Raw genomic sequence first — 26,421 nt, 5'->3', positions numbered from 1 at the left:
CACCACTGTTGACAGTATGGATGATAAACGTGGAGTTATAGAGTGGTGTACGACTTTGAAGAAGAGGGAAAAACATAACTGAAGTTAAGTGTCGTCATGGAAACGGGCCAAACTCCCCACCAAGACAAACAGGAAGCCAAGCAAGAAACGAGAACAGAGAGTGAAACTGAAACAGCAGCTTTGGTTTAACTGAAAGAACTGAGAGACAGACAGTCACAGTCACAGTCACAGTCACAGTCACAGTCACAGTCAGACACACACCCACACAAACACACACACACACAGGGCAGGTGGGTCTGATACCTGCAGAGACTTGCATGATCGTTATTCCTCTCTCCGTCCTCTTTTATCTTTACAGCAGCAGTTATCCACGTGGTGGCCGTGTCATAAAGCGGGACTCTGATCTCTAACGAAGCTCCTCTCCGCCTCCCTCGCTCCACTTCTCCCCCCGCCAGGAGGGGAGGTGAGGGGTTACAAATGACACGCAACACCTGGGATTAAATACAAAAACAGGTCTTTATTCATGATTCACACAGTTTGCTGGGGCGAGACGGTGGTGACGGGCCAACAGAGACAAACACCGACTCTCACCTCCATGCAAAGCAGATAGAATACTCTTTGAAAAGAGTACAAAATGCACTTCAGTATTCATGTGTAGAAAACCTGTTTTTAAGGCAAACCATGGTCGGGTGTGCGAGTGTTTCTCTCTTCTTCTTTCTTTTTTTTTTCCTATTCAGATCACACGCATCATTTGCACAGGAGGCATTTGGCACATTTAAATATCACCTGTTATTGATCACATGCAGCAAACACGACGGCTGCAGAGACGAAAGGCTCACAAGCAAGTGGTCTGTTTAAATATCTCCTCTGAGGTCAAACAAAGGCACGAGGAAGAGACAAACCCCCCCCCCCGGAAGAGCCTGCAGATCAGTTCTGTGCATCCAGTGTTGGCTTCTCTCAGGAGGGGGGGGGGGTTGCTTCAGAAACTATTTCCTATAACGTGGCTGTGCTTCAGTCTGACAGAGCTCCTTCAGCTCAAGTCAACCACCGTGACTTTAAACCAGGAGTTCAAATGTTTGGTCCAAGAACACAATCCCGGCGAGGCAAAGTTTGCACCTCAATATTCTTGCGAGGAGTCAAACATTTAGAGGAAAACACGAAAGGAACAAGAAAAGCTGAGAAGTGAAATACAACGACAAGAAACTTTGAAAAAGTTGAGTTTAGTGAAAATACTTCAACTCACTTCCTTTTCGGACTTGCTATCGGATTATATTGTTCTGCTGTAATTATTCACCGTTTGTGTGGTGAAATATCTTTGGTTATCTAGTGTGCACTGTGGACTGGATATTGATTCTGAGCATGTCCGAAATCAAATAGAAAAGGATAGAAAATGAAAATACAGCAATAAAAAAACATTTGAATTCCACAAGAAATTGAGAAAATTGTGAGAAATGTCAGAGGTTAAGTCAACATACAACTTATGTTTTGAGAAATTAGTGAGGTTTTTTTTTTCATAGAAAAAAATAAATTATAATAATTCCTATGGGATTGTTTTTTGTTAATTAAAAAACTAATGTTAAGAATGACAGGAAAACATCTCGATTAAAGACGCTAAAAGGTGTTTTTTGTGAAATACATGATAGGAACGGGTTGTTCTCTTCGACATGATATAGCGCTTCCCATTCATCGTCAATGATTTCTTTCTTTTCATACGTTACATTAAAAAAAAAAAAGTGTCATCTTAAAACTGAGTGCAGTCTTCCTGACTGCAGCCTGTCGGGTTAGGAACCAGTCTTTCTCTGTACTCGAAACTCATGAAGTACTGCTCCAGAGGAAAAAGCTTGGATTTGCTTCTTTAATACTTTAAATCGGAGTTTTTGATGATTTGAACTGAAGAATAACTCCCAGACTAAAGCACAGATAAGTTTGAATCAAGCTGTGGAAGGCACACATTAATCTATAAGGCTCGCTTGACACACACACATACACACACACGCACACACACACAGTAAGGTGCTGAAGCTGCTTGCATTCATACATGAGAGCTATGTACACAATTGAAGGGAGAAGACATGATCACATTGTTCACCGTCCTGAGGTCTCCACACACACACACACACACACACACACACACACACAAATCAGGTCGTTCTTCATCTGAAGGAACGACACGATTCCGTCTATAAACAAGCTGCTCTGGTCAATCACTTTCTTTTTTGTATTTTAGTGTGCCTGACACTTAATCCCCACTACAGGCTTAAAAAGCCACATTTCAAAACGGTTTCAGAGGGATTGGATTTCAATTAAAAAAAAAAAAAAATCTAATTTTTAAGGTTATTTAATAAAAGCTACTTCTCTGAAATACCAGTTGGTTAAAAGTGTCTCCAAGGTCTTTGTTCTATATGTTCAACTTAATGAGAGTCAGATGTTTTTTTCCAAAGCAAAGATATTCCTGGCACTGTGGAAATCCTCGGAATGACAGCAGACGGTGCTTCATGTACATCAGGCTCCCAACAAAGAGGTGTGAATAGTGTGTCGTCACGATGGATTTGGGTTGGAGCTTCAGTTTCTGCCACGTCGACTGGAGATGCCAAAGGACCACCTGGTGTTTTTTGTCCACACATTTCATTCAGGTGCCAGCTCAGGTGCGACTTATAGTGCAGAAAATCTAGAAGTGTCCAAACTGTAATAATTACATGATTAAACGCTTTGCTTTCCATGATGGTTTCTGTCTCTATCGAGTAGGTTTTGCTCATTTTTCCAATAAAAACGTGTGATTTCAGCAGATTAATATTCAGGCAGCTTGAAGGGACAGCTAAAGGAGTCGGATCAGACGGGACCTGGATCGGGACTGAACCACCAGTGACTGTGTGATCTGGAAGCTGCAGACTCTTCGTGGTCCACACTTGTACAGAGGAGATACCCATTTACCTGAAGTGCTAACAGAAAGAGGACGCGTGGAGCCGGCGCCGACACAGAGAAGCTACAGTAAATCCTCGCTGTGGAAGTGCGGCGCTCCCCGCGGCCCCCGCCGGGACCCCCTGGAGGTCAGGAGGGGGTGACGTCCGAGGTCTTCATGATGACGCTGGCGCGCACCTCGTGGCCGCCCCCGGCCGACGACACGAGAGTGTTCTGGCCGCAGGCCGCCACCCAGTCTTCGCTGTGGTAGCTGATGAGGGGGGCGGGGTCCCGCGTGCTGGTCACCCGGAAGTTGGGCTTGCTGGGGCTGACGAAGGTGGCCATGCTGGGGAGGGAAAACGAGGGGATCCGGAGGACCGTGGTGCTGCTGCTCCTCCTCCAGGCCGCTCCGATGCCCTGACAGCAAGAGGAGGGAGAGGGGGGAGATGACACAAACTGTGAGAAGAGACAAACTTCTTTACTGCGTAATCACACAGGAGGCGTTTGAGAAGCGTGGGTCACCACTTTCCAAACACTCCACACATGTTTGATATCGCAATTATTGATAGGTTTGCAGAGTAAAAGCTATTCTGTGTGTATTTCGTTTTCTTTAAATCTGGATTATTGGCTTCGAGAGTTGCTGCAAGTGTTGGAATCTGTGTGCCGAGCTCAAACCATCTGCTGGGTAAACTCGTTTAGTTCAGGGGTGTCAAACACATTTTAGTTCAGAATCCACATTGCAGCCCACCCTAAAATAGTACCAGGATAACTTTTAAATTTAAACTTTTTTTTGTTGATGCTTTGCAGAGATTGAGATAGAGATTGTCTACATTTTTGCAAAATCTAAAGAATTAGTACAGAAAATTATGGGTGTTTTTTTTTTTTTTTACAAACTCACCCGGACTGCACGGCTCTGAGGCTAACGCTCGATTGCAACCCTTCATGACAGCATCACTGATATCTAAGCTCAAGTCTCAGCGTTGTGTTGTGTCTGCTAGTCCTAAGAAAGAAATTTGTTTAAAAAAAAATCCATCTTTTCTTTGAAATTTTTACCATTTGTTGGTGATCTGTTGGACCGTAGTGGAGGCTATTGCAGGCCCATTTTGGCTCACAGGCCTTATGTTTGACAACCCTAGCTTTAGGTTAAATAACAGTTTCAGGAGTTATCTATGTGGCAGTAAATGTTTATTGAACCCTCACGCCACCATTACTCCCTTGTTATTGTTGCACATGTGCAGAAAAAAAAAAAAATCCCACAGTTTCATCACAGCTGGAACACACAGAGTCAATTTCAGCAAGTCCAAATGCTGTTGTAGACAAAAAAAAGTCATGTAACATCCCCAAAAAAGCTTCAACTACTGCATAAGTGGATGTGAGTGGAGGTTTGCTAATGAAGGAGCAATAAATCAGAGAAGTCGTCATGAAAACTCTAAATTCATGGCCACTTACACTGACATGCTGCAGCTCCACGGGCCAAAAGTGTGTTTACTTTTCAAGTTGGTGGAAGCGCGTGTGTGTGTGTGTGTGTGTGTGTGTGTGTGTGTGTGTGTGTGTGTGTGTGTGTGTGTGTGTGTGTGTGTGTGTGTGTGTGTGTGTGTGTGTGTGTGTGTGTGTGTGTGTGTGTGTGTGTGTGTGTGTGTGTGTGTAGAAGGAGCTACAAAGAACAACTTCAAATCACACTGTTAATGTTTGACAGTAGCAGTTCCCGACTGAGCCCTCCCTTTTCTCACTCTTGCAACATTACAGGAAGGAACGAACACGCACACACTAACACACACAGTAACACACAAACACCGACACACACACACACTCATACACACACACTAACACACACCCAATCTAAGCGCGCAGAGCTCAAACAGGTAGCAACCTGTCGCGGTGAGGAGGAATCGTTAGTGATTCAGAGGCTCACCTCTTTGATTTCTTCTGTATCGCTGTCTGTCTCACTGTCTGTGTGAATCGGAACAAACACGTGTTAAAAAAAAAGAAAGAAAAGAAAAACACAAACACAAAGACAAGGAAGCAAAAGGGAAAGAGGAAACGCTGTGATTTAAAGCACAAGTTCGTGATTAGAGAAGTAGAAGCTCTCAGAGGGTAAAGATTAAGTAACATGTGGAGTGAGGAGCGAAGCATTGTGAGGCGACGATCACATCAGAGGTTTCTATAAACTCTGCACAGTCACGCCGTGCCGGCTCTCTGAGGGGGGCGACAGTGAAGACGTGGGACCGGTTGTCTCACCGCAGTAGGAGGACACGGGGGAGATCTGCAGCGGGTACGAGTGGGAGGAGCTCACGGTCTGCTCCTCGTTCTCCGTGGTCACCTCGATGGTCTGGCAGACGAACGGCAGCTGCTCGCTGGTGACGAGGCGGTCGTCCTCCGAGCTGTGGATGACTGCGGGACAGAGACAGGCGGGACAAGAGAAGACGTCAGACCAGGGACGTCAAACGTAAGGCCCGCGGCTCAAAGCCAGCCTGGAAGAGGCTCCAATGCGGCCAAACCACAAGGTTTAATGGACATGTCTCTGTACTGTGCATCCTGAAAACGCCACTGTCAACAAATAGCCGTTACCATAGAAACGGCTTATTATCGATGAATCGGAAATGGCGTGCCGTCTACAAATGGCGCCGCACAGCTTAACCCGAGGTAACTATGTGCACCTAATGAACAAGAAAACCCTTCATGATTTGTCACGCCTGAACGTTTCAGTCCACGAATCAAGAAGAGGAACAGGAGGATTCGCCAAAAAACTTTTTTTTTTTAAAAAGCTGGAGTTCATTCCTTCCTGCGTTTCAAAGACCCAGAACAAATATTTGTGCTCTCGCGCACAAACCCGAGGACAGAGTACAAAGAGAGGACGGCGGTTGTGGATACCTGACGTTCCGTCGATCACTGGCAGCTCCTCCGGCTCCTCCTTGACGTCCTCATGGTTCAGCCAGGACGCCGGGCCGGCCAGAGCTTCCTCGTGGGTCCGGTCCGGAGACGGAGAGGACACCTGTTGGACGGAGGTGCGTTGGAAACAGTTGTCCACAAAGATAGCCAGCTGACAAGACGCACAACCCTGACGAATTATTGAGGGAAATACAAAACATGTGGATTTTAGACGTTTTTGACACCAAGCTGAAGCAGCCTTCTCACTGCATCTCACTTTTTGAAGTCATTCCAAGTGTTTCCACACAATATCTGGTGTTTTCCCATGTTACGATGAAGAATGACTGATCAGATCCAGCAGATTTACATTTGCTCCATCTGAAGCCAATTTCTCTTGAAGCACTTGGCTGTTTTGGGGTTTTAACTCCAAGATATTTTTTATTGGTTCAGAAACGTTTAGAAACACCAGGAATAAAAACACATTCAGGTCCCGTGTTCAGGTGAAAACTGAAGATTTTGGTTGCGTTTTGGGGGTCCGTTTAGATTAAAAACAACTTAAAAAAAAAAAAAAAGCTCCCATCTCCATGCAAACAGTGTAAAATACAACTTCTTTAAATGATGCTACTACACGTCACCATGACCGTAGTAAATAGTTCTTCTGCACATGCTCAGTAGATGGACAATAACAACAATGTTTTCCTCCAGAGTGTCGTGACTCCCAGTTCACAATCCCCTGGGACTAAGTGGTAGTTTTTATATTTGACAGTCACATAAATAACAATTCAGTGTTAACGTTTATATTGATCTCTGTCCAGATGTGTGTGTGCGCGTGTGGTTTCAGTACAACTACTAACGGAACTAACTAGTGACAAGCCACGTGCTAACCAAGTCATTTCCCGCATCTCTGTTGCCATGTAAACGGACATTCTTTTCAGAACGCTGCCACGTCAACACGAAACCTTTCTGAAACCATTTCCACTTGAAAGGTTTTTGCGTAAACGGGTCCTAAAATGCTCCAAACACACATAAATAAATGATGTTGATACCCTGAAACGAACAGTGCTCTTTCTCTTGCCCCATGATTTACAGCGGCAGAGACTGGACCGTCCACTTTGTTATCCCTTTTGGCATAAAAACATGTTGAAGTGAGAGAAAATCTGTTTTTCAGCACAAGACGAGAAGGACTGGATTCTATTTCCTGTCTGGTTCTGTGGTGACGTAAACGTTACGTCACCGATGAAAAGTCATATTATCCGCGGAGCTGGGGAATGAAGATCTGAGAATGGCCGGGAATGATTCATTGGGACCATCCACACGCTCTCACGGCGTTCTCCTCACACACTTTGACCTGTAAATTTGTGGGTCATGTGGGAGTCGGGAGCTCCAGATGATGATTCAGCTGAGATAATGTGGCAGTGCGCCAGCGCCAGGCCTCGGACGGCTGCAGGAATGTTTTATCTGCGGCGCAGACAAAGAGCAGCTGCCTCACAGGAAGGCAACGAGCTGAAGGAGCAACCCGAGACCAAGGCGACGCCTCTTACCTCTTTGCTTCCTTTGCTTCGTCCCTCCCGGTCCGTCTTCTTCTTTCCTTTCTTCATGCTCCTCTCCTCATAGGAGAGCATCTTATACACTCTGAAGGCGTTGGTTCCCTTCTTGATGCTCTTGTCCTTCACCTCCTCGATGTCCGGCAGGCTGTTCATGGCACAGCGGAAATTGGCCTTCCACGTTTTGGGATCGGGACGGTCCACGCCCGGCTGGTATTTACCTGCACGCGCATACACACACACACACACACACACGCACACGCACACGCACGCACGGAGAAGAAATCCAAAGTTAGTCACTGTAACTTGTTCCTGACTGAACCAGTATTACCTGTACGCTCACAGAGATTATTACATAACCTCATTCTGTGGTTTGTTGGTTCCCTTCAGCCTGTTTATGGCTTTAATAAAGCAGAAAAAAATCTAACTTTTGTGATTTTGTTTTTGACGATTTATAATTTATATATTTGGTCACTTGGACTCCAGCTTCACAGTCTTGCAGGGTGGACCTCAGTGATCTGGATCAACAACGGATCTTTTTTTGTAGTGTGGAGATTTTACAAGGAATTGAGAAGCGGTGTGTGTGTGTGTGTGTGTGTGTGTGTGTGTGTGTGTGTGTGTGTGTCTGTGTGTGTGTTACCAGTGTGTACAGCCCATCTCATGAAGAGAGGAGCGTCCTTCTCCAGGTCCCAGCCATGACGTGCGGCATGCATCCACGGGATCTGGAAGATCCTCTTTTCCTGCACACAATTTATATGTTGTCAGAGCGAGCGCGAGAGAGAGAGATTGTGTGTGTGTGTGTGTGTGTGTGTGTGTGTGTGTGTGTGTGTGTGTGTGTGTGTGTTACAGTATTATGTCTACCTTGTTAACCCATTTCAGTCCGGGAATCTGGCAGGAATTGATCTGCTCTTCCAGCCATGGTCGCATCCTCATCCTCTCCACTGGCATGGTGACCTATGCACACGCACACACTGCTGGTTAAGATTTAGATTGTTTGACATTATAACGCATCATGATAGGAAACTATGACCTTTATGAGGCTGTTAAAACACTTTGATTTGAGATAACTCAACCTTTTTTTAACTCAGATAACTCTTCTTTTTTTTAAAACATATTATGTAAATGTCCATTCAGTTTCTACGAGTCTATTGAAGTCTTTTTAATCCATTAACGGCGTTCTTCTTCTGATCACACGTTTGTTGTTATTTTGAATTCCCAGGTCATAGAAACACAATAACCCCTGTTCAGTCTGAACTTCTGATGAAGATAAAATTGTGCATCTCTAATAAGCACTATCCATCCGATCAAATCAGACGCGTTTCACTGCTTCAAGCTGAAAAAGGTTTGTCTGTGAAACTGAGTGACACTGCACCTCAATACCAGCGTCATCAAGGAGAAAACAAATCCTAAAAAGTATTTATTGATCACACCGAGTCTTTGTTGAGCTCGTTCTCGCACCGTCATTAACGTCATACTGTCAGCCTGGTCTTTATTAATCAAAGCCAGACTGAGCAAACAGCCCGATGCTGTGAGCAGACCAAAGATCCCATCAGTCGTAAAGATAAATAATACTTTTACTCGTCACAATCGTAAAAACCAGGTGTTGTAAAGGTCAGAGGGAGATAACGAGGGCGCTGCGCCTTGCCATCAGTTGGAGAGGAAGACGCTTTTAACTTTAATGTAACAAAGTGAGAGTGACGTGTGGCGAAGCGGACACTCCCCCCCTGACGGGTCAGCCCGGGTGACATAGCGGCGCTTCAAATAAAACGCATCAGGCCATCAATGCTGAAGACACACCAGCACAGCAACAAACCTCACTTTAAACTAAGTTGTTACGTCAAGTGAGTCCTTTTACTGATTACTTTCTGGTTTACATAAATACGGAGTGAAAATGCTTCATAAATATTAGTTACTGAAGCTAGGAGTCGTATTAAGAGTTCAATTTGGAGGTTTTTCCATAATTAATAAACCTTATTATGACTTATAACGCAGTTAAAATACATTAATGCAAGTATAAATCTCATTTGTGTGCAGTTTAAACATGAGACAATACTTCTTCTTTTTTTTTTTTTTTTACCATTTTGTGCATGAAAAATTTCAAAGTGGGCAAATTTCCTGCCGGATTTCTGCGAAAGTTCAGGTACAACAGATGTATAATATCTGCAAAGAAAAAGGAGCCTCAATGATATTACCCAAGAGTTTTTGCATCAGTAATCAGCTGTATTATGACCTGTAACACAATTAGAATCGTATAAAGTCTGCATAAAAGATCTCTGTGCAGTTTAAATATGATAAAATACTAATTTTAGCTATAAATATATAATAAATATAGCTAAAAAAGAAAATCACAAAAAAAATGTTTAAGTTATCAGAATTTATGCAAAAGCTCAGCTTCAATCTACATGTACAATCTCCACAAACAAGACTTATTAACATTTCAAAGGTTTATCTTAAGATATTTTAATGATAAAAGCATAAATGAAGTGAACCAAGTGGAAGGAAAAGAGGCTTTAACAGGGAAAACTGCAGCAGATTAACATTCTAATGGATTATTTCATTGATATGATATTGTGATACAATTCATGACGAATTTGACTTAGCAACAGTGTATATCTATTCAAAACATATTTTAGGAAACTTTACAGATAAAAACCTTGATTAGGTGAACTGAGTGGAAAGAACAGAGGATTTAACAGAGAAAGCAGCAGCACAATAACAATCTAATGGATTATTTTGCAGCCACAAAGTAAATTAGGACAAGCACGATAATAACGCTAAGCAGTGATCTTTCTCTTGCCCCCTAATTTACAAACCTTTTTTTTTTTAATGTCATCACTGTCAACTTTTTTAAAAACTTTTTAACTTTCCGACTGCATGTGCAGCTCCGAGACTTTGTTTTGGGTCGGTTTTGCTTGATTTCTATGCTCCTGAGAATTATTTCAACTTTTCTTAATATTTTGGATTCTGTTAGCATGGATGCTATTAGCATGGAGACTCTGTGTGTGTGTGTGTGTGTGTGTGTGTGTGTGTGTGTGTGTGTGTGTGTGTGTGTGTGTGTGTGTGTGTGTGTGTGTGTGTGTGTGTGTGTGTGTGTGTGTGTGTGCGTGTGTGCGTGCGTGCGCTAATGGAGGTCACGTCAAAACTTCCTGTTTGTCCTCCGCCGCCTCGCGCTCCCTTCGAGCCGGACAAAAGTGACAATAACCGGGGACGGCTCATCAACAGGCGCCGCGGTGGAGGACGAGCCCGCGGCTCCGTCACGCAGTCCCGGAGGAAGTCTTTCTTTCTCCGGGTGAGTGTGTCAGAAAGAGAGACGCGGAAATCAGACGTTACCTGCTCGGGGTGGACGGCCGCGCGGCTCCGCTGTCCCGCCGCGGGAATGGAGGACGAGCGCAGCCCCGAGTGGAGAGAGGCGGCGCGGCGGGGACGGAGTTCGGAGAGGAGGCAGAAAAGGGAAAGTGACGCCGGGTTATTTCTGTTTCTGAGCGCAGAGTGAAAGCAAAACAACGGCCGCTCCGCAGCGCTCCGCTCCGGGAAGTGGAAATCCCCCGACCCCCCCTCCTCCTCCTCCACCCCCCCATCTCTGCTGCGCGCGCTCGCGACTTGAAGAGCGATCACTCCGCTCACTTTTCTGCTTGGCTCTTTCAGAAGAGTCGCTTCTTTTGCCTCAGCTCACTAAAACTAGTCCAAAAGTACAGGCTGTCACTGTTTGGCATCTGTATGTCGCTTATATACAATGTTTGTTATCATTTTTCTGATCATACTCAACAATGTAGAGAGCGTGGCCGATAAAAGGTAAAAAAAAATTGATATAGAATTAATTACAATTGTGTTACGATATACAGACATTTTCAAATATAAATCATATGTAAATGAAAGAAGAAGGGGGAAAAAAACACTTGGTGCATAATGTAGTTACCAGCTGCACCTGATAGGTCAGTTCACAGAACTCGCTCTAAGAGCCGAGCCGTTCACTGTCAACACATCGCTTTTAGTTTAACATTAACCAGAAGCTCTTAATCCACCCCCTCTTATCTCCCTTTTACAGCTTTTCACTTGTAGTTTCTGTAGTTTGTGTCTTGGAAGGAGGATATATATATATATATATATATATATATATATATATATATATATATATACTGAGTATAAGGAGTAAAAAATGACATACAGTATAAAAGGAAACAACAAAGTTCCCCATGTCTGCTGCTGTGCAGCTAGAAAACCACATAAAGATGCAATGGGAACTCATATGAACACACAAACAGCGGTAAAAGTGACAAATAACTACATAATAGACATATAATGGCCACAGACAGCCAATCACAAGGAGAAATAAAAAGACAGTAATGAATAATGAAATGACAAAAACCTATCACATAACTACAGTAGGGGTAAAAACACACAAAGAGACGTGAAACAACCACAAACAGTGACAAAAAAAAGACAAATCAACACAAAATGGACAGATGATGACTAAGGACACATAGAATAACAAGGAAGAGTATAAAGATATAGAATGAAACTCATAGATGGATCTCTTCACGTCAATAGACGATCTTTGGCTGGATTTTCATTTTCACTTCCTCCTCCCCTTTCACCTCCTCCTCTTCTTTCAGTACTGCTGGAAACGAAACCAGAAAGTTGACAGAAGCTCGTGAAGCCTTTGCTGAGGGGCACCTGCACTCCAAAAAAGACTGACAACAGTTTCCAACCCAGAAACGAACAAAAACACAAAGGAAATGTCATTTTAATACGAAGATACAGCTGGATGCTGCAGATTCAGGATGCACACGTGGAAATGCAAACGCGCGCGCTCACACAAACAAACAGAGATGTTAAATGTGAGGTTTTGCATGGACACCAACTGCTGTACACTGCTTATCTCTGTATAATGTATGAATCCAAACCCCACCCTGCTGCTGTTTGTCCAGACTGCAGACATGTTTGCAGGGTGTGTGTGTGTGTGTGTGTGTGTGTGTGTGTGTGTGTGTGTGTGTGTGTGTGTGTGTGTGTGTGTGTGTGTGTGTGTGTGTGTGTGTGTGTGTGTGTGTGTGTGTGTGTGTGTGTGTGTGTGTGTCGGGTTAAACCCGGCCACGGTTTCAGTTCCTGGAAAAGACACACTGCTGATTCATGAACGCTCCACTCGCGCCTCTCTGCCCCCCTCTAGTGGCAGCTCAGAGTCACAACGTCTCAAACAGACACTTCGTATTCGAAACGATGTTGCACGAGGCTGTGCTCACTTTAAAAATACAATATCACAAATGTATGAAACCCTCATTTCTTTTTAACACAAAACGGAACCTTATGGAATATTTGCTATTTTGAAATGATGCCGTCTTGAGATTTAGGCAAAATAAAAAATGCATAATCATGAATTCAACCAAGCGTGTCAAAGCTGCAAACAACAGTGTATGTGGAAATTCTGTTAACAGAGAAAATGAGAAATTCCTGATATCCAAAAGCATTTTAAGGTGTTTTGTATAATATAAATGCCAACATCTTTTATATTAATATAAGATCATGATATATTGCAATTCTTGACAGTTTCATTGCAATATTTTAGGCCTTGTTCATTCTGTCATAGAAACAAACTGATCTGTTTTTTTCTGCTATGATGATATGGAATTGGGTAATTTAACAGTTTTATCCAGGAATTTATTATGACAACCAACTGTTATAGTGTTAAAAAGCAAAAACAGGTCAGGTTAAGTTATTAACAGATAATTGCTGTACAAAACTTAAAGTCTTTAATAATGAAATGCAAATACAGGCTGTATGTTTTATTTTACATCAAAAACAACTGATCTGTTTATGTTCTACATCTTACAATGTACACAAGAAGAAAGAAATTGAGAGTACGATAATAAAATAGGCAGTAAGTTATTGTCGATAAATTTATGAAGATGGCCAATGTAAATAATCCTTTGAATAATATATTACTGAAAAATTTAACTAACATGTAACATACCTGATTCAGATAAAATACTGAGCTGGAGTGTCTCCAACACAACTTTTCTGCCAAAGCAATAGAACAAGTCTAAAACCTGGATCTCAAAAGGCCTTATATCCCATTACTCATGAACTCATAAAAGAACATTCTAAAGTTTTGAATTCCTTTATCAAATCTAATGTCAATCAAATCCAGAAAATACCTGCTACGTGAAAGAGATGTGGGAAAAGGGTGGATGCTTCAATATTTCAGAGGAAAAACAAAATCAACCTGTTCAAACATGTGGAGAGAATTCAGTTGAAGACATGTCATTGAATTCTTTACTTCAGCTTGATCAGGGAGGATGAGCTGTTATTGGAAGCTGTGTGGGGAAAAAGGAAACCAAACCTTTCCACATGTTTTGGAGTCAACCTCCCATTTAAATTAGAGAACGTATTTTTATGCTATAGTCATTTTGATGAGTAATAATGATAAAATGTTGGCGTAAAATCTGCCGATTGCAAGCAGCAGGAAGGAAGTGGCTTAAATATCATTTGCACAACAAGGTTGTCAGGTGAAAACACAAACGTTTTGAATCTGTTTAAACGACGACGACGCCTGGAGCCTTTGAAACCACAAAATACTCCCAACTCAGTCTCCAAGAAAACGGGAGGAAAAACGATATGATTTTAAAACACTTGAGCCTCGTCTCTGTCGAAACAGTGGAGACGCTGCGACTGTTGTTTGTTCTCAAAGTCCAGAAGAAAAGTTTTTTTTTTAATTGTATAAAATGGACTGAAAATGTCAGAACTATAAGACCCCATTTTTACTTAATTTGAATGTAAAGAGATGTAAACATTAAAATACCTACTGACTGCTAAACCACTCTGCCTTGTATTTTATCGTTTCTTATTTGATCTAAAAAAAACCAAACACGTTTTGCTTCTTGACGTTGCAGTGAGCTGCAGTGCACAACAACAGAGGATAAAGTTCACTCATTCATCGGCTTACAAACACATCGACTCCTCAACATTCTGTTTCTGTCACAGTTAAAAGGATCTGAAAAGCCATTTGATCAAATCTGTCATTTTTAATATTGGAAAAAGTGCAGAAGATGTAAAAAAACAAAACAACAACCTCGCACTCATTATTCTGTAAAATTAGTGCTTCAAAAAAAATAAAAATAAAAACATTCCTAAAACCCAGTTGAGACTGATGATGAGCCTCACTTAAGATTTAACGGGAAAGTAAAAGTCTTTGGTGAGCATGGACACGATGCAGGGGATCTGCTTCTTGCAGCTGAAGCCGGGCAGGTTGGAGGAGGACTCGAAGCACAGCGCCACCTTGCGGTTGACCCGCGTCATCACCTGCATGAGCTCCAGAGACCGGTGGAGGAGCAGCATCTCGCACAGCGACTGGATGAACCAGGAGCCGTTGGTGGTGTTTCTCCACGAGTAGTAGCCTGCGGGAATGGCGGGAGGGTTAGCGTTCGCGATAAGCCCAGGCTCAACTCCTGTTTGCTGGAGGCGCACAAGAAGCAACCGATAATGACTAATGGATTCATTTTGGCCGTTTTTAAACGTCAATAATGTCATGGAACAGTAAAACAAACAACCAACGCTGAGAGAGAGCTGCTTAGTATGTATCCTCATTAAATGAATGGTGGACCATCACATCCACGACATCCATTTCTGAATACACAATAATTTCCAGGAAATATTTGTATTCATGCCTTTCCACCACATTCCAGAGCATTCCCCCCCCCCACTAACTGGTGTGAATTCATCTCACATCCAGATCATCCTGGAGTGTTCGTGATACCTGGAGCGGTGGAGTATGCATACAGGAAGTCGGCCTCCACGGGGATCCTCTGCGTCACCGGCTCGGCCACGCTGTCGGTCTCCACCTCAGCGCCGTCGTCCAGAGCCGCGCCGCGGCATGCCTGTGAGCAGGAGCCAGTGAGGACTCGGATCACACGCCAACGTGTGCAGATTATGCGCGGCGTGTCGGTCGGAGGCGTCGCCCCGCGTGCCGGAAACCGACCTGTATGAAGAAGAGCTTGGGTTTGCCCAGCAGCGTCCTGCAGCGGTTTCCTTTGAAGCACTGCACCAGGGTCTCCAGCCGCTCGCAGCCGTCCGTGCCGTAGATGATCCCGTCCTCGCCGTGGCTGAGCAGCACACACACCACCGAGGCGCTCTGGCTGTGGTCCTCCTCGGACACTGCGTACGGAGCGGAGCGGAGCGCGTTCAAGTCCGACCGGACGGATCGTTCGTCTGTGTGGCTCCCCAAACATTTCACCTCATTTTTACTTTCGTGACATTAGCGGGTAATGTTTCCGCCACCCGCGGATAAATCTAAACAAACAAGCCTCAGGACTCGAGAGAATAACGGTTTCATTTTAAAAGGGATTCCGTCACCAAATCCACCTTGAACTCCTGGTTCAACGTAGAGAGGCTACAGTCACTGGTACAAACTTCAACTGGATAGAAAGTGACACCAAAACTTAAAAGAATGAAACAAACAGAGGCACGATCAGAGTGGAAACAGTGAGAGATGCCACCTAAATGCAAAGCTCTATTTCATATTCTCTCCTCAATATGAAATAGACCAACCAGATTTTTTTTACATGTATTTCAGGGCCCGTTTACGCGACAATCTTTCAAGTGAAAAATGCACGGCAACGTTCTGAAAACTATGGCCGTTTCCACAGAAATGCTGAAAACGATGTCGTTGGCATGCCAGGCCTCGAGTAGGTGCTGTTGATTGTTTTTGTAATGAGACCACACACACACACACACACACACACACACACACACACACACACACACACACACACACACACACACACACACACACACACACACACACACACACACACACACACACACACACACACACACACACACACACACACACACACACACACACACACACACACACACCAAAACTTGTCCATTTTCACTTGAAACCATGTTGTGAACGGAGCCCGATTCTCTCAGCAGCTTCAGATGAATAGATGAATGAATGAATGAGCTTCATTACCACTTATCATGAGTGACTTCATCTGGCGCACAGTCTGGTCGTTGGCCACTCGGACCTTGTAGCCCAGCTGGGAGAAGGTCTTCATGACGGAGGCGGCGTCCAAGTCCGTCCCGTTACGGAGGGTCATGTCTGCAGTACAGAAACACGGCACGGTTTGACGACACGCCAGCGCCAACGTGCTATAGCACTTTGAGTAAATAAGATCCTGGAGGGAAGATTTCAGTTTGAGTGTGTTTTTGCAGAATAACACTGTGGAGGACGTGATGCACAAACATTGCAAAACTAAATGAGTTTGTTTTTTTTCACCCTTCAGACCCTGATTGAACAAAGATTTACACTTGTAAAGTTGGAGCAGAAACATCACGGGCATGTCGGGACTGATCTGCAATGCTGGCATTAAGTGGGAACACTCCAAGCGATTATGTAACCTGCAACATGAGTCCACCTGTCTGCTACTGCGACATGACAGGCGTTTCTCCGTGGAGAAGAATGTGCCAGTATGAACGAGACGAGAGGTTTGCATTATGCTGTAAATATGTGGCATGGTAGATCTCTCCAGAGACACTCTACAAACCTGGACTATAACGGGTGTAATGCATGTGAACACGTGTGTCTGTGTGTGTGTGTGGAAGCACTGATCACTGAGGTGAAAATGTCCTGCTGCAAGTTTGAGCTATAGTGCTGAACACGTGGATGATTTTGGTTTTTAGGGATTGTGAAAACGAGGTTAAGGGACTATTTTGTTTTTGTTTGCGTCTTTCTGGGGCTGGATTGAGGATTCAGAGACCAGACGGTGTCAAAGTTTGTCACCTCACTTAAATCGGCTTCCAAACCACCAACTTTCCTTATAAAATACGCGGATCATCCCCGATGCGTGCCATTTTCGGGCTTTCTTTCCATTGCCTTCACACAAGCCCGACATGAAGCGTGACGGAAACCCGCTGCCCCTGCTTGTCTGAGCGTCAATAAAAAGTTGAGGCGGCGAGCGTGTGTTTACTGGTGCTTTTGTGGAAGTTCTTGTTGTTGATGATCAGACACGTTCCAATGCTGGCGTAGTCCATCTTGTAGCAGAAAGGGTCCGATGCGCTCTCGATGGGAGAGGAGTCCACCTCCTCAGAGGTCTTATTCCCGTCTGGTGTGACACATGCGCCGTTCGACCTGGGACCACAGAGACACACACACACACACACACACACACACACACACACACACACACACACACACACACACACGTCAGTAAAAGCCCGAGGAACTTGTTTGTCACCTTTACGAACCCGTTTGGCTCATTTCAGCGCACACATCTACACCCTAATGTCCCGATAATTGCCAGGATATCTCAATAAGTGAGTGCATCAGCGAGTGTGTGGTGGACTCTCGATGTTCACATGGAACCTCATAAACACATTTCAATAAGACGATAGGAGTTGCCTCTTTTTAAACCATTGCAATGCGTCCACAGCGTCTCCAGCACTCTGCGGGCCGCTGACGTCACCTTCCTCAGACATCTTCTCACAGGGGCAATTAATCACAGCCGGACACCTGCAAGTTGAAGAGAAGAAGAAGAGGAAAAGTGCAATATAATATGTATAAAATAACTAGGAAACCTATTCAATGAAAATAGCAAGAGTGGGGTAGAGATTCAGATGATGCACTACAAGCAACTACTTGTAGAACCTTTAAGTTGGCCCAGTAATTCAATTTATTCAGGTGCAACTATATTTGTGTTCAAAACAAACCTACGGACAGAAAATACCTATAAAAACACACATTATCAAAGTGCACGGCAGTAGATTCCGATCAAGATAATAAATTCAGCTCCAGTCTGTATATAAAGAATTGCCCAATATCTAAATGAGTCAACTGTGTTTTATTGCCTCTGGCTGTGACAAAAAGAAACCGTTTTGAGGGGATGATTCTGAAGAAGTGTGGTTTCACAATTTGGTTGAATAAAGGTCAGACTCAGTAAAATAACAGCAGAAACTGTGGCTCACTTCCAAGTTTCCGGGGAAGTCTGGCTTCTGCCAATTTGAAGCAAAGTACATAGGATGCAATAAATAAACGGATTCAAATATAGCCCAAAACCACTATTCCACCAACCAGACCTCTTCTTCTTTGAAAGTGCCCACATGATAACTACTTTTTTTTATTTGTAGCCTACAGATTAGACCTGCGCCTATTAAACAGATTGTAACTATATAATATTAACGATAGACCAGGACATAGTGCACTGTGAGACAGGAAACAATTTCCAGCTGTTTTACCACTGTGCTATTTTTTTTTTTTAATTCAGTAATTCCAACAAAAACATGCAAGAATATGTGGTTACCAGCAGGATTTCAGGATGTTACACCTTAAGTCTTAGTATTGTCTTGATCTTGACCAAGTCTTGGTTTTGTAGATGGATGCTCTGGTCTTCACTACACTAGTCACATCTATAAAAAGGTTTTGTGGCGACGTGTGCGAATTTAATTTAGTGATAAAAGACATGATCAGTGTCACAGTGGAATTAAAACCACAGGAAGTTACGTTTTACTTCCCATTGAACATTAAAGTAATATAACGCTAGAACTCGGTATCATTACGCGGGGACGTCCCACTAAACACAACACATAATACACACATTTTAAAGTCATTTTAGCTTCTTTGAAGGAACTTTCTGACCCAGAAATAGTAAAAAGCGTGACCTCCTTCCGAGGTAAGGTGTGTCGTTCAGTGAGTAACGCACCTCCGGTTTACCTGAGACTCTACCGACAACAAACACGACACGTTCACGTTCGCCGTCAACTCTTAAATGTGACAGTAGTTGAATATGTTGGTGTTGTTGACAATAAAACACGTACCTTTGTTGGAGATTCTTCACAGCTCTGCCGTCTCTGTCATGAGAAAGTGCAAGAAGAAACTTCCAGCCAACCAGGAGCCCTGTTTTATATGGAGGCGGGACTTAACCGCTGCGCAGCACCTTGACCGGGAAGGCACAAGTTGATTGGTTGACCGAACTCCGCACAAGCATTTCGACCAATTACCAGCGAGGGTCTGTAAATAATTCACTTGGCGTGCATGAAGTCATATTTCAATAAAAGTTGATTGATACAAACTGTATGTGAATACATATAGACACACACTTTATTATCATAATGAAATAAGGCACATGCATCCAGCAGAACTGTCCAAACTGATAAGCTTTATTATGCACTTAAAATGTGTGTGTGTGTGTGTGTGTGTGTGTGTGTGTGTGTGTGTGTGTGTGTGTGTGTGTGTGTGTGTGTGTGTGTGTGTGTGTGTGTGTGGCTTCAGACGTGCTCATTTTATTTCTTGGTCCGGGTTTTTTTCCTTGTCAAGGCGTTGCCTCCTTTCCTCTGAGGAAGCGCTTCCTTCATGTGTCTCGTCTCTAACAGCAGAGCCGGCAGGCTGGACGCTCCATACTGGAAACAGAACAAAACAGGATAAACTGTTCATAATCTCCAATCAGATCACTTTCTACCACCATATTGAGGGTCAGTCCAGCTTTGTCCATCCTACCGTCTCTTTCTGGTGAGGGTGCCGGCGTCGGTGGTCCAGGTACCGTCGGTTGAGCTCTCGGATGTCGTGGAGGAAGGACTGTCCTCCCCTCAGAAGAGTCAGTCTGTGTTGAAGTTGAGCTTTCTCCGTCTCCAGCTGGCAGATTTCTTTCTCTGTCCTAATGGACCAAACACTCACCGTGAGAACAGCTGATTTCAGCCACGAGCGTCAAAGTCACTCTTAGTATCATCATTTGGGCACAATTTGTGAAAAGACAGCATCGTAACCTTGAAATGAGAGTAAATCCAAGTTTTAAACATATATATACAAGCGCATACTGAAGATGTTCACGATATAATGCACATTTTTGATCAATCTGAAAAAATTTTACAAAACAAATATGATTCGTAAAGAAACTTAAATATTGAAATGGGCAAATTATACAAAATTTTAACCTGAGTTTGACAAAGGCTTCAAGCAATAGTAACAGGTCAGTGTGTCCTGCTCAAAGAAGGGCAGCTGGAGAGTTTAGAAACTTTAGGAAGGAAACGTGAGTCTAAAAGTCCCCCTGTACTTGTTCGTCACTATGATATGAATATGATGATTTCTGTGTGTGAGTTGTATATTTATGTGGCTGCTGATTCTCACCCCAACATCTCTTGCTTTCGATCCAGAAGTCTCTGAGTCTTTGTGCGGATTAAAGAACACGTCTGAGAGACACACGTATATAAACACACAATTACTGTACATTACAAAGCATCATTACATAACAAGTCATTTAAAGCATTAGCGTCAGCATGATGGTAGCGAACACATGAACAACTCACTTTTTAACATATTTGTCGACATGATCATGATCATAATGAAACTACACATGAGAAATATGTATCATAGGTTTATATATCCCAACAACCACTATAGACCAATGCTTTTAGTTCCATTAGATGGAATTGGACCCAGCAGTTTGTAGTTTTCACATAACTACTTGTAAATGCACTTTTCCAAGTGCACATTTCAGAAAGCTCACCCTAAATGAATACAAAAAGATTGAACCCCTCCAACTAAAATATTAAATGTGGTCAGTTGGACCAGTAAAACTGTACCATAATAACCTTTCAGTTTAAACTTTAAAGTTTTTCTTTGTCATGATGGACAGTATATGTGACATAAATGTCTATATTTTCACAAAAAACAAACAAATACGACTGAAAACTACTACAATCACAATGTAAAGTCAATTCTTAATCAGACATTCTGGTGCAAAATACAGTGAAGTATGTAATAATGTCATAAATGTTATTAAAAAGAAATGGTTATTAAAAATGTGGGCGTTCCACTTTCTTTTTTTTTAAGAAGGTATAATCAGGTCAGGTTGAACTTTTTAGATCACCTGGCATTGTGGCTGGTAGATGTTTAAAGTTACAAGCCAATCAGGATTTCCACCAGCCATTTCTATTTTCTTAGAAAGAAATGAAACAAGATTCGAAGTGCCACTGAGTGCATTTAAACATTCAACCTGCATTTTGTAATAACTGTTGCAATATGTGGCTAATTTATTACAAAATGTGACAATTTATTACAAATTGTGGCATTATTACACAATGAGTAGAAAATGTATTACATATTGCACCGTTATTACATAATCCAATGCTGCAGCGTATATTTCTAAAAATTGTTAAAATAGTCTAAAACTGCTGACGTGGCATTAGAATTCTTACATTTCATCAATTCAAACATAAACTAGCCATACCCAGACACATGAGAGTAGAAGCTCTTATCTCCATATTGAAGGTTAAACACGTTTTGCAGCCACGTTCATTTCATTTGCTTGTAACTGTCCGAAAATGTCCATATTAGTTATTAGTTAGTTTGAATTATTCTGCACTCAGAAGACACAGACAGAATCACATGACATGGTTACCTTGGTGTTTTCTCTTTTTAGAACTTTGAACTCCTTCAAAGAAGAAATCTGGAAGACAACGTATTACAACTGTAATGGGAATCAAACACAATGTTGGTATGCATGTGTTAGAAACACTGAGTTTGAGTATAAACTATTTTGTCACAACATGACTAAAGTGTTGTAATCGAACCTTTTCCAGGAGCTGGGCTTCCACATTTTTGGAGAAAGTAGAAATAGACTGTCGGACCTGTTGAGGCTCCACCGACTCCCTGAAAGCAAACATGACAATCTAAATAACGACAACTAACATTTCAGAGATGTCCATCAGTCCTCGGAGACGTTGTTATTTACCGGTACTTGTCACAAAACTCAAGGAAGGCGTCAAGAACGACGTCGAACTCGGTTTGTTGACGAGGTGGAGGTCTCCTCCTCCGCCTCGGTGTGTCGGCTGGTCGTCCCTCTGCAGATGTACTGTCTAGAGATTAGGAGACAATTAATGGATAAGATATGTATAAAGATGCACCGCAGACAAGCTCAAAATACTGAATGTGCCAAATGATGAAGAGTTAGAAGAAAAAAAACTAGTTTAAAACTATAACTTCCAGAAAAAAGAACTGCTAAATAATGTCTAATGTCACCGTTTGGTCTGTCTCACATCTTTCTCAACTTAATCCAATACCTCTCATTAACATTGTGTCCCATTATTTACAAAACCCTCTTAAAACTGAGTATAACGAGAACAGTGATCCTGTCAGTCCATGCTGAGGGGAAATAAAACCCTGCACTCTGGTCAAACCTATCACTGCCTCAGAGGAAATCCCTGCAAACTGCAATGAAGGAGACAATAACACATCCTTTTTAAGATAATGAACCAACACATCTAAGAATGTGCAACAGACACACACATAAACCCTGAAGCACACTGCCAATATCAATATGCACCCACAAATATTTTCCACCTGCCTGCACAAGTCAACGTTGAAAAAAGTGAAAATGTTGTCGATAACGATGTGATTTGCAATAAATCTAAACACGTCGTCTTTGGGATTTGTTCTGTTAAAAATGTGGTTTCTTACCCCTTATTTACAAAAAACTCATCATTTAGCGAGTTAGTTGCACTTTTTTTTTTTTTTTGAAATTACTTGATATTAAGAACTTTGCCTTCACAAAACTAAGGTCGGCCTGAAATCACTGATTGACATTTGGCGAACTCGCCTTTACGTCACTTTTGTCATTGCGACTCTGGTTTTACACAGGCTCATATGTGGGGAGAAGAATACTGCATATATAATCCATAAATGGTAAATTCCCTACAAATTAAATCATGTAGTCGTTATTTTTATTCACTCTGTCAGCACACTCACCTGTCGAAGAATTTCTGTTTGATCTCAGTGTGGTTTTCTTCGGACTTGGCTTCTGCATAAACAGCAAAGACCGCAGATTATTAAGAAAAATAATAAATAAATAAGGGGGTAATGTGGGCTGTTCCATTTACACTTTGAGTGAGTCGTACCCAGCTGGTATCCTCGTTCCCCTCTTCATCGGAGGACAGCACCACCCTCTTCCTCGGATTAGTTTCATTCACGTCTCTCTGCTCCTGGAGGAAAACAAACATTCACTCCCACTCTTCTACCTCTGGTGTACACAAGGCTCCACACTGGGACCACTTTTTTTTTTTTTTACTTGTAATGATGAGCTTCTGTTTTGCTGCAGTCGATGGAGTCAGGATTTAAAAACACTACGATGGGCTGACATTTGACTCGAGTCAAAAACGTCTTCTTCCACTCCAGTTAGTTTAACACTCAATGCTTGAATATGACATTACTGTCATAGCCTGACATACATGAAGTCATCACAGCTCTGATTTAGTTTAATTAAAAAAAGAAGAACTTGATTTTATAAACTGCATTGAGTTAATAAGTCAAAACGAATCTCCTAATGAACAAAACATATTGTTTTGACTATTGTCACAAAGGAGTCATGTAATTAATTACTTTCATTTTACTTTAAAATATCCAATGACAACAGCCAATGGAGCCTTTTTGTTTCCACATTCAGTTACATGTTTTACTTTTTTTATGCAGTCTTTTGAGCTTGATGATTTGTTGAGGACATATTATTCCAGTGCCGGTAGTTGACAGACTGAGATTTTGTGAACAAGATTGGTGACTTTATAAGCAGCGTGTTTGAACATTTTCCCAGTTAAAAAAAAATAACCTGCACAATTCCATGTTTAAACTCCAGGGGGCGCTGTGGCTCCACAATGTGAGCGGATGACTTCAGACAGCCAATCTGAACTGAAGGTACAGTGGATTGACTTCAGGACTTTAAAGTGAATTAAATATCAGACTATATCTGATATCATCAGCTAAGTTTACATCGTCTAACCTCCGATAAGAAGACATTTAGAGAATGATAGCCCAACAAGCCATGAAAGCCAGGGTCTTTACGACTTCAGAAGTGCAGTTTGTTTGTCATTTCTTTACCTGTGATGGATTGTTTGTGGAGTTTTCACTTGCTGGTTTCACCGACCTGGAAGAGACACAAAGACAGACACAGTAAATGGTCTGACAAAGTAAACATGAAGGATAAAGAGACGGGACAGACTGAGAGCTGCACACTGGATTGATTAGGGCTCTAAAAAGAGAAGTTCATGTTATTGTCACATGTCTGACTGTATTAGGATGTCCTGACAATGTACACTGAATCGTATTTTTTCTGCATGCCTCATATTGTCACATTGTTAACAAGAATTCATGATGGAAAAAAAAGGAAACGAGAAGCTATAAAAAAATTTATAAAAAAATCCTGTCAAGTGTAAAATCACAAGTGTGATTTGTGTAAAGAACGTGACTATATAGACGAAATACTCCTTTATTAGTGACACGGGAGAAAAATCCTTGTAACCAAGTTGGTATCAGACTGTGAATCTAAATATGAGCTCATAAAGCAAGTTATGACTTCAAATCAAACTGCGTGAGTTCAGTGAATTGGCGGAAGATGCTCTAGAATCTGAATGTTGGCACTTTTTGAAGGAGAAATGTTTATTCAAGACTGTTTATGAGTGTTGCACACAGTCTGACCTTGGTGCAGAGGTCTGGGCTGCACTTTTCCTCTTCGCAGGTTTTTTCCCCACCAGGCGTTTTGCTGCTGCTGCTGCTGCAGGCCGACTGCTCCCCTTTGGGACGGCGCTCTTCTTCCCTGGAGTCTGCCCTCCCGCTGTGACCCTTTCTGGACTGAACAAGTCTCATTGTTACAGTATTTACTACGATGAACAAAAATGAAGAACTACTTATTGAAGTTACCTGGTTTCGATCCCTCCGTCGTTTTTTTTTTGCCTCTTTATGTTCGGCTCTTTCGCCCTCTCTGCTTCTGCTGTCTCCTTCCTCTGAACAGCGGCTCCACGCTGCTTGTTGGTGGTTTTCTTGGGAATTTCTTTTTTTCCAGCTCTTCCTTCGTTCGCCTGCCCCGCTTCTGCAATGTTTAAATCCTCCTCTATGGCAGTGCTGTGCAGCGGAGGGCTTCCTAGGCCAGGGCAGAGTTTGGTCCGGTAGATTGACATCAAAATGCCTCAGAATAGATCCTCTATTTGCATTTGTGGGCTTTTAGGAGCTATATTGATGAGTCATGGTGACATACTGTTTGGACTCACCATTTAGACCCTGGATGCCATCCAGGAAACTAAAATTGTCAATAGAAGACAAGTTGGGAGAATCCATGTCATCTGCAGGCGGAATGTTCTGCAGCCAAACAAATTAAAGACAAGACATTATTGCAATATCCGGATTCCAATTGGAAAGAAAAGAAAACCTTTAAAACACTTTACTTTACATGAACTTATAATGAAATGCCATCTGCAATGCATCTAAAAACACTTTACTTAATTGTACTACACCAGAGACGCACAATACAATGCTAAATGTATTGTTATTGCCATCATGGAATATGTGCAATATACAAATCGCAAAAAAAAAAACTGGAACATGTATGGAAATTGTGTTTCCATACAATGTGGTTCCATGATCTGCATATTCAGGATATAGGACATAGAAGTGGTTTTTGAGCAACGTCACATGTTCCTGTTTGCACACACACTGACCATTGACCGTCTCACCTGTTTTTTCACCGCTGACCTCACGGGCAGCCTGGATCTTCCTCTCCCTCTCCCTCCCCTGGTACTGCAGACACAAACAAACAGAAAATGACCACGAGTAATGATTAGAGCAGGACCGTTGGGAGGGACAGCTTTTCAGTACAGTGGAAGATCTGTTCAACTCCAGTGAATTACAGTAAATCAAGAAACGCAAGCAGCTGTGGATTAAGCTCAAGATTTACGTAAATCATATGTTTTCTGATGAATCGGCCCTCGAGGAAATTGCATCACTATTGAAAGAAAACCATGTGAAGTTCAGCAGATTGGAAACTAGTTTCTTAAATTGGCAACGACTTGCAATCCACACAGCAAATGTGTGGTGATCACAACATCAACCTGTTCAAGACACAAAGTATGACAGTCGAAATGCACTGTGATCTGTGATTTTTTTTAATGTAGTGCTGCACAATAGCAGGTGAATATACAACAATGCCGTTTATCATTGTGACTGGGGCCTTTGTGTGGAATTTGCATGTTCTCCACACGTGTGCTTGGGTTTCCTCCCATGGCCCCAAAACATGCATGGAAAAGATTATTGTAAATACAAACACTTCAATGGATGTTGTTAATGTCTTGTGTTTTGAGATTT

General features: G+C 42.4%; 2 protein-coding genes across 3 annotated transcripts; both read right to left on the bottom strand.

Annotated features, from left to right (window-relative positions):
• Nucleotides 1–520: 520 nt before the first annotated feature.
• irf2b (interferon regulatory factor 2b) lies at nt 521–10,770 on the bottom strand. Its single transcript, XM_080502297.1, has 8 exons — nt 10,641–10,770; nt 8,172–8,264; nt 7,951–8,050; nt 7,308–7,531; nt 5,770–5,890; nt 5,137–5,289; nt 4,811–4,848; nt 521–3,315 (listed from the first exon to the last, which is right to left on the bottom strand). The coding sequence occupies exons 2-8, from the start codon at nt 8,256–8,258 to the stop codon at nt 3,049–3,051; spliced, it is 990 nt and encodes a 329-aa protein (XP_080358423.1). The 5' UTR covers nt 8,259–8,264; nt 10,641–10,770; the 3' UTR covers nt 521–3,048.
• A 2,381-nt stretch (nt 10,771–13,151) lies between these two features.
• LOC308134536 (caspase-3-like) lies at nt 13,152–19,167 on the bottom strand. 2 transcript variants are annotated; one of them, XM_080502298.1, is made up of 7 exons: nt 19,119–19,167; nt 17,707–17,817; nt 17,276–17,436; nt 16,279–16,407; nt 15,280–15,455; nt 15,058–15,178; nt 13,152–14,698 (listed from the first exon to the last, which is right to left on the bottom strand). In XM_080502298.1, the coding sequence occupies exons 2-7, from the start codon at nt 17,781–17,783 to the stop codon at nt 14,466–14,468; spliced, it is 897 nt and encodes a 298-aa protein (XP_080358424.1). In that variant the 5' UTR covers nt 17,784–17,817; nt 19,119–19,167; the 3' UTR covers nt 13,152–14,465. The 2 variants fall into 2 exon arrangements, with proteins under 2 accessions (XP_080358424.1, XP_080358425.1); XM_080502299.1 differs by having other exon boundaries at nt 17,719–17,817.
• Between the last annotated feature and the right edge of the window lie 7,254 nt (nt 19,168–26,421).

Source organism: Blennius ocellaris (genome assembly GCF_963422515.1).
Source record: "Blennius ocellaris genome assembly, chromosome: 9".
Classification (NCBI taxonomy): domain Eukaryota; kingdom Metazoa; phylum Chordata; class Actinopteri; order Blenniiformes; family Blenniidae; genus Blennius; species Blennius ocellaris.
Note: the sequence above shows the minus strand (reverse complement) of the source record. Positions and strands in the feature narration are given on the sequence as shown.

Coding starts and splice junctions, on each gene's coding strand:
- irf2b (XM_080502297.1), bottom strand. CDS start 8,258: ATGCCAGTGGAGAGGATGAGGATGCGACCATGGCTGGAAGAGCAGATC. Junction 8,051..8,171: donor GACTGAAATGGGTTAACAAG/GTAGACATAATA, acceptor AATTGTGTGCAG/GAAAAGAGGATCTTCCAGAT. Junction 7,532..7,950: donor GAGATGGGCTGTACACACTG/GTAACACACACA, acceptor ATGCGCGTGCAG/GTAAATACCAGCCGGGCGTG.
- LOC308134536 (XM_080502298.1), bottom strand. CDS start 17,783: ATGTCTGAGGAAGGTGACGTCAGCGGCCCGCAGAGTGCTGGAGACGCT. Junction 15,456..16,278: donor GAAGTCACTCATGATAAGTG/GTAATGAAGCTC, acceptor CTCCGTACGCAG/TGTCCGAGGAGGACCACAGC. Junction 14,699..15,057: donor TGCATACTCCACCGCTCCAG/GTATCACGAACA, acceptor CCATTCCCGCAG/GCTACTACTCGTGGAGAAAC.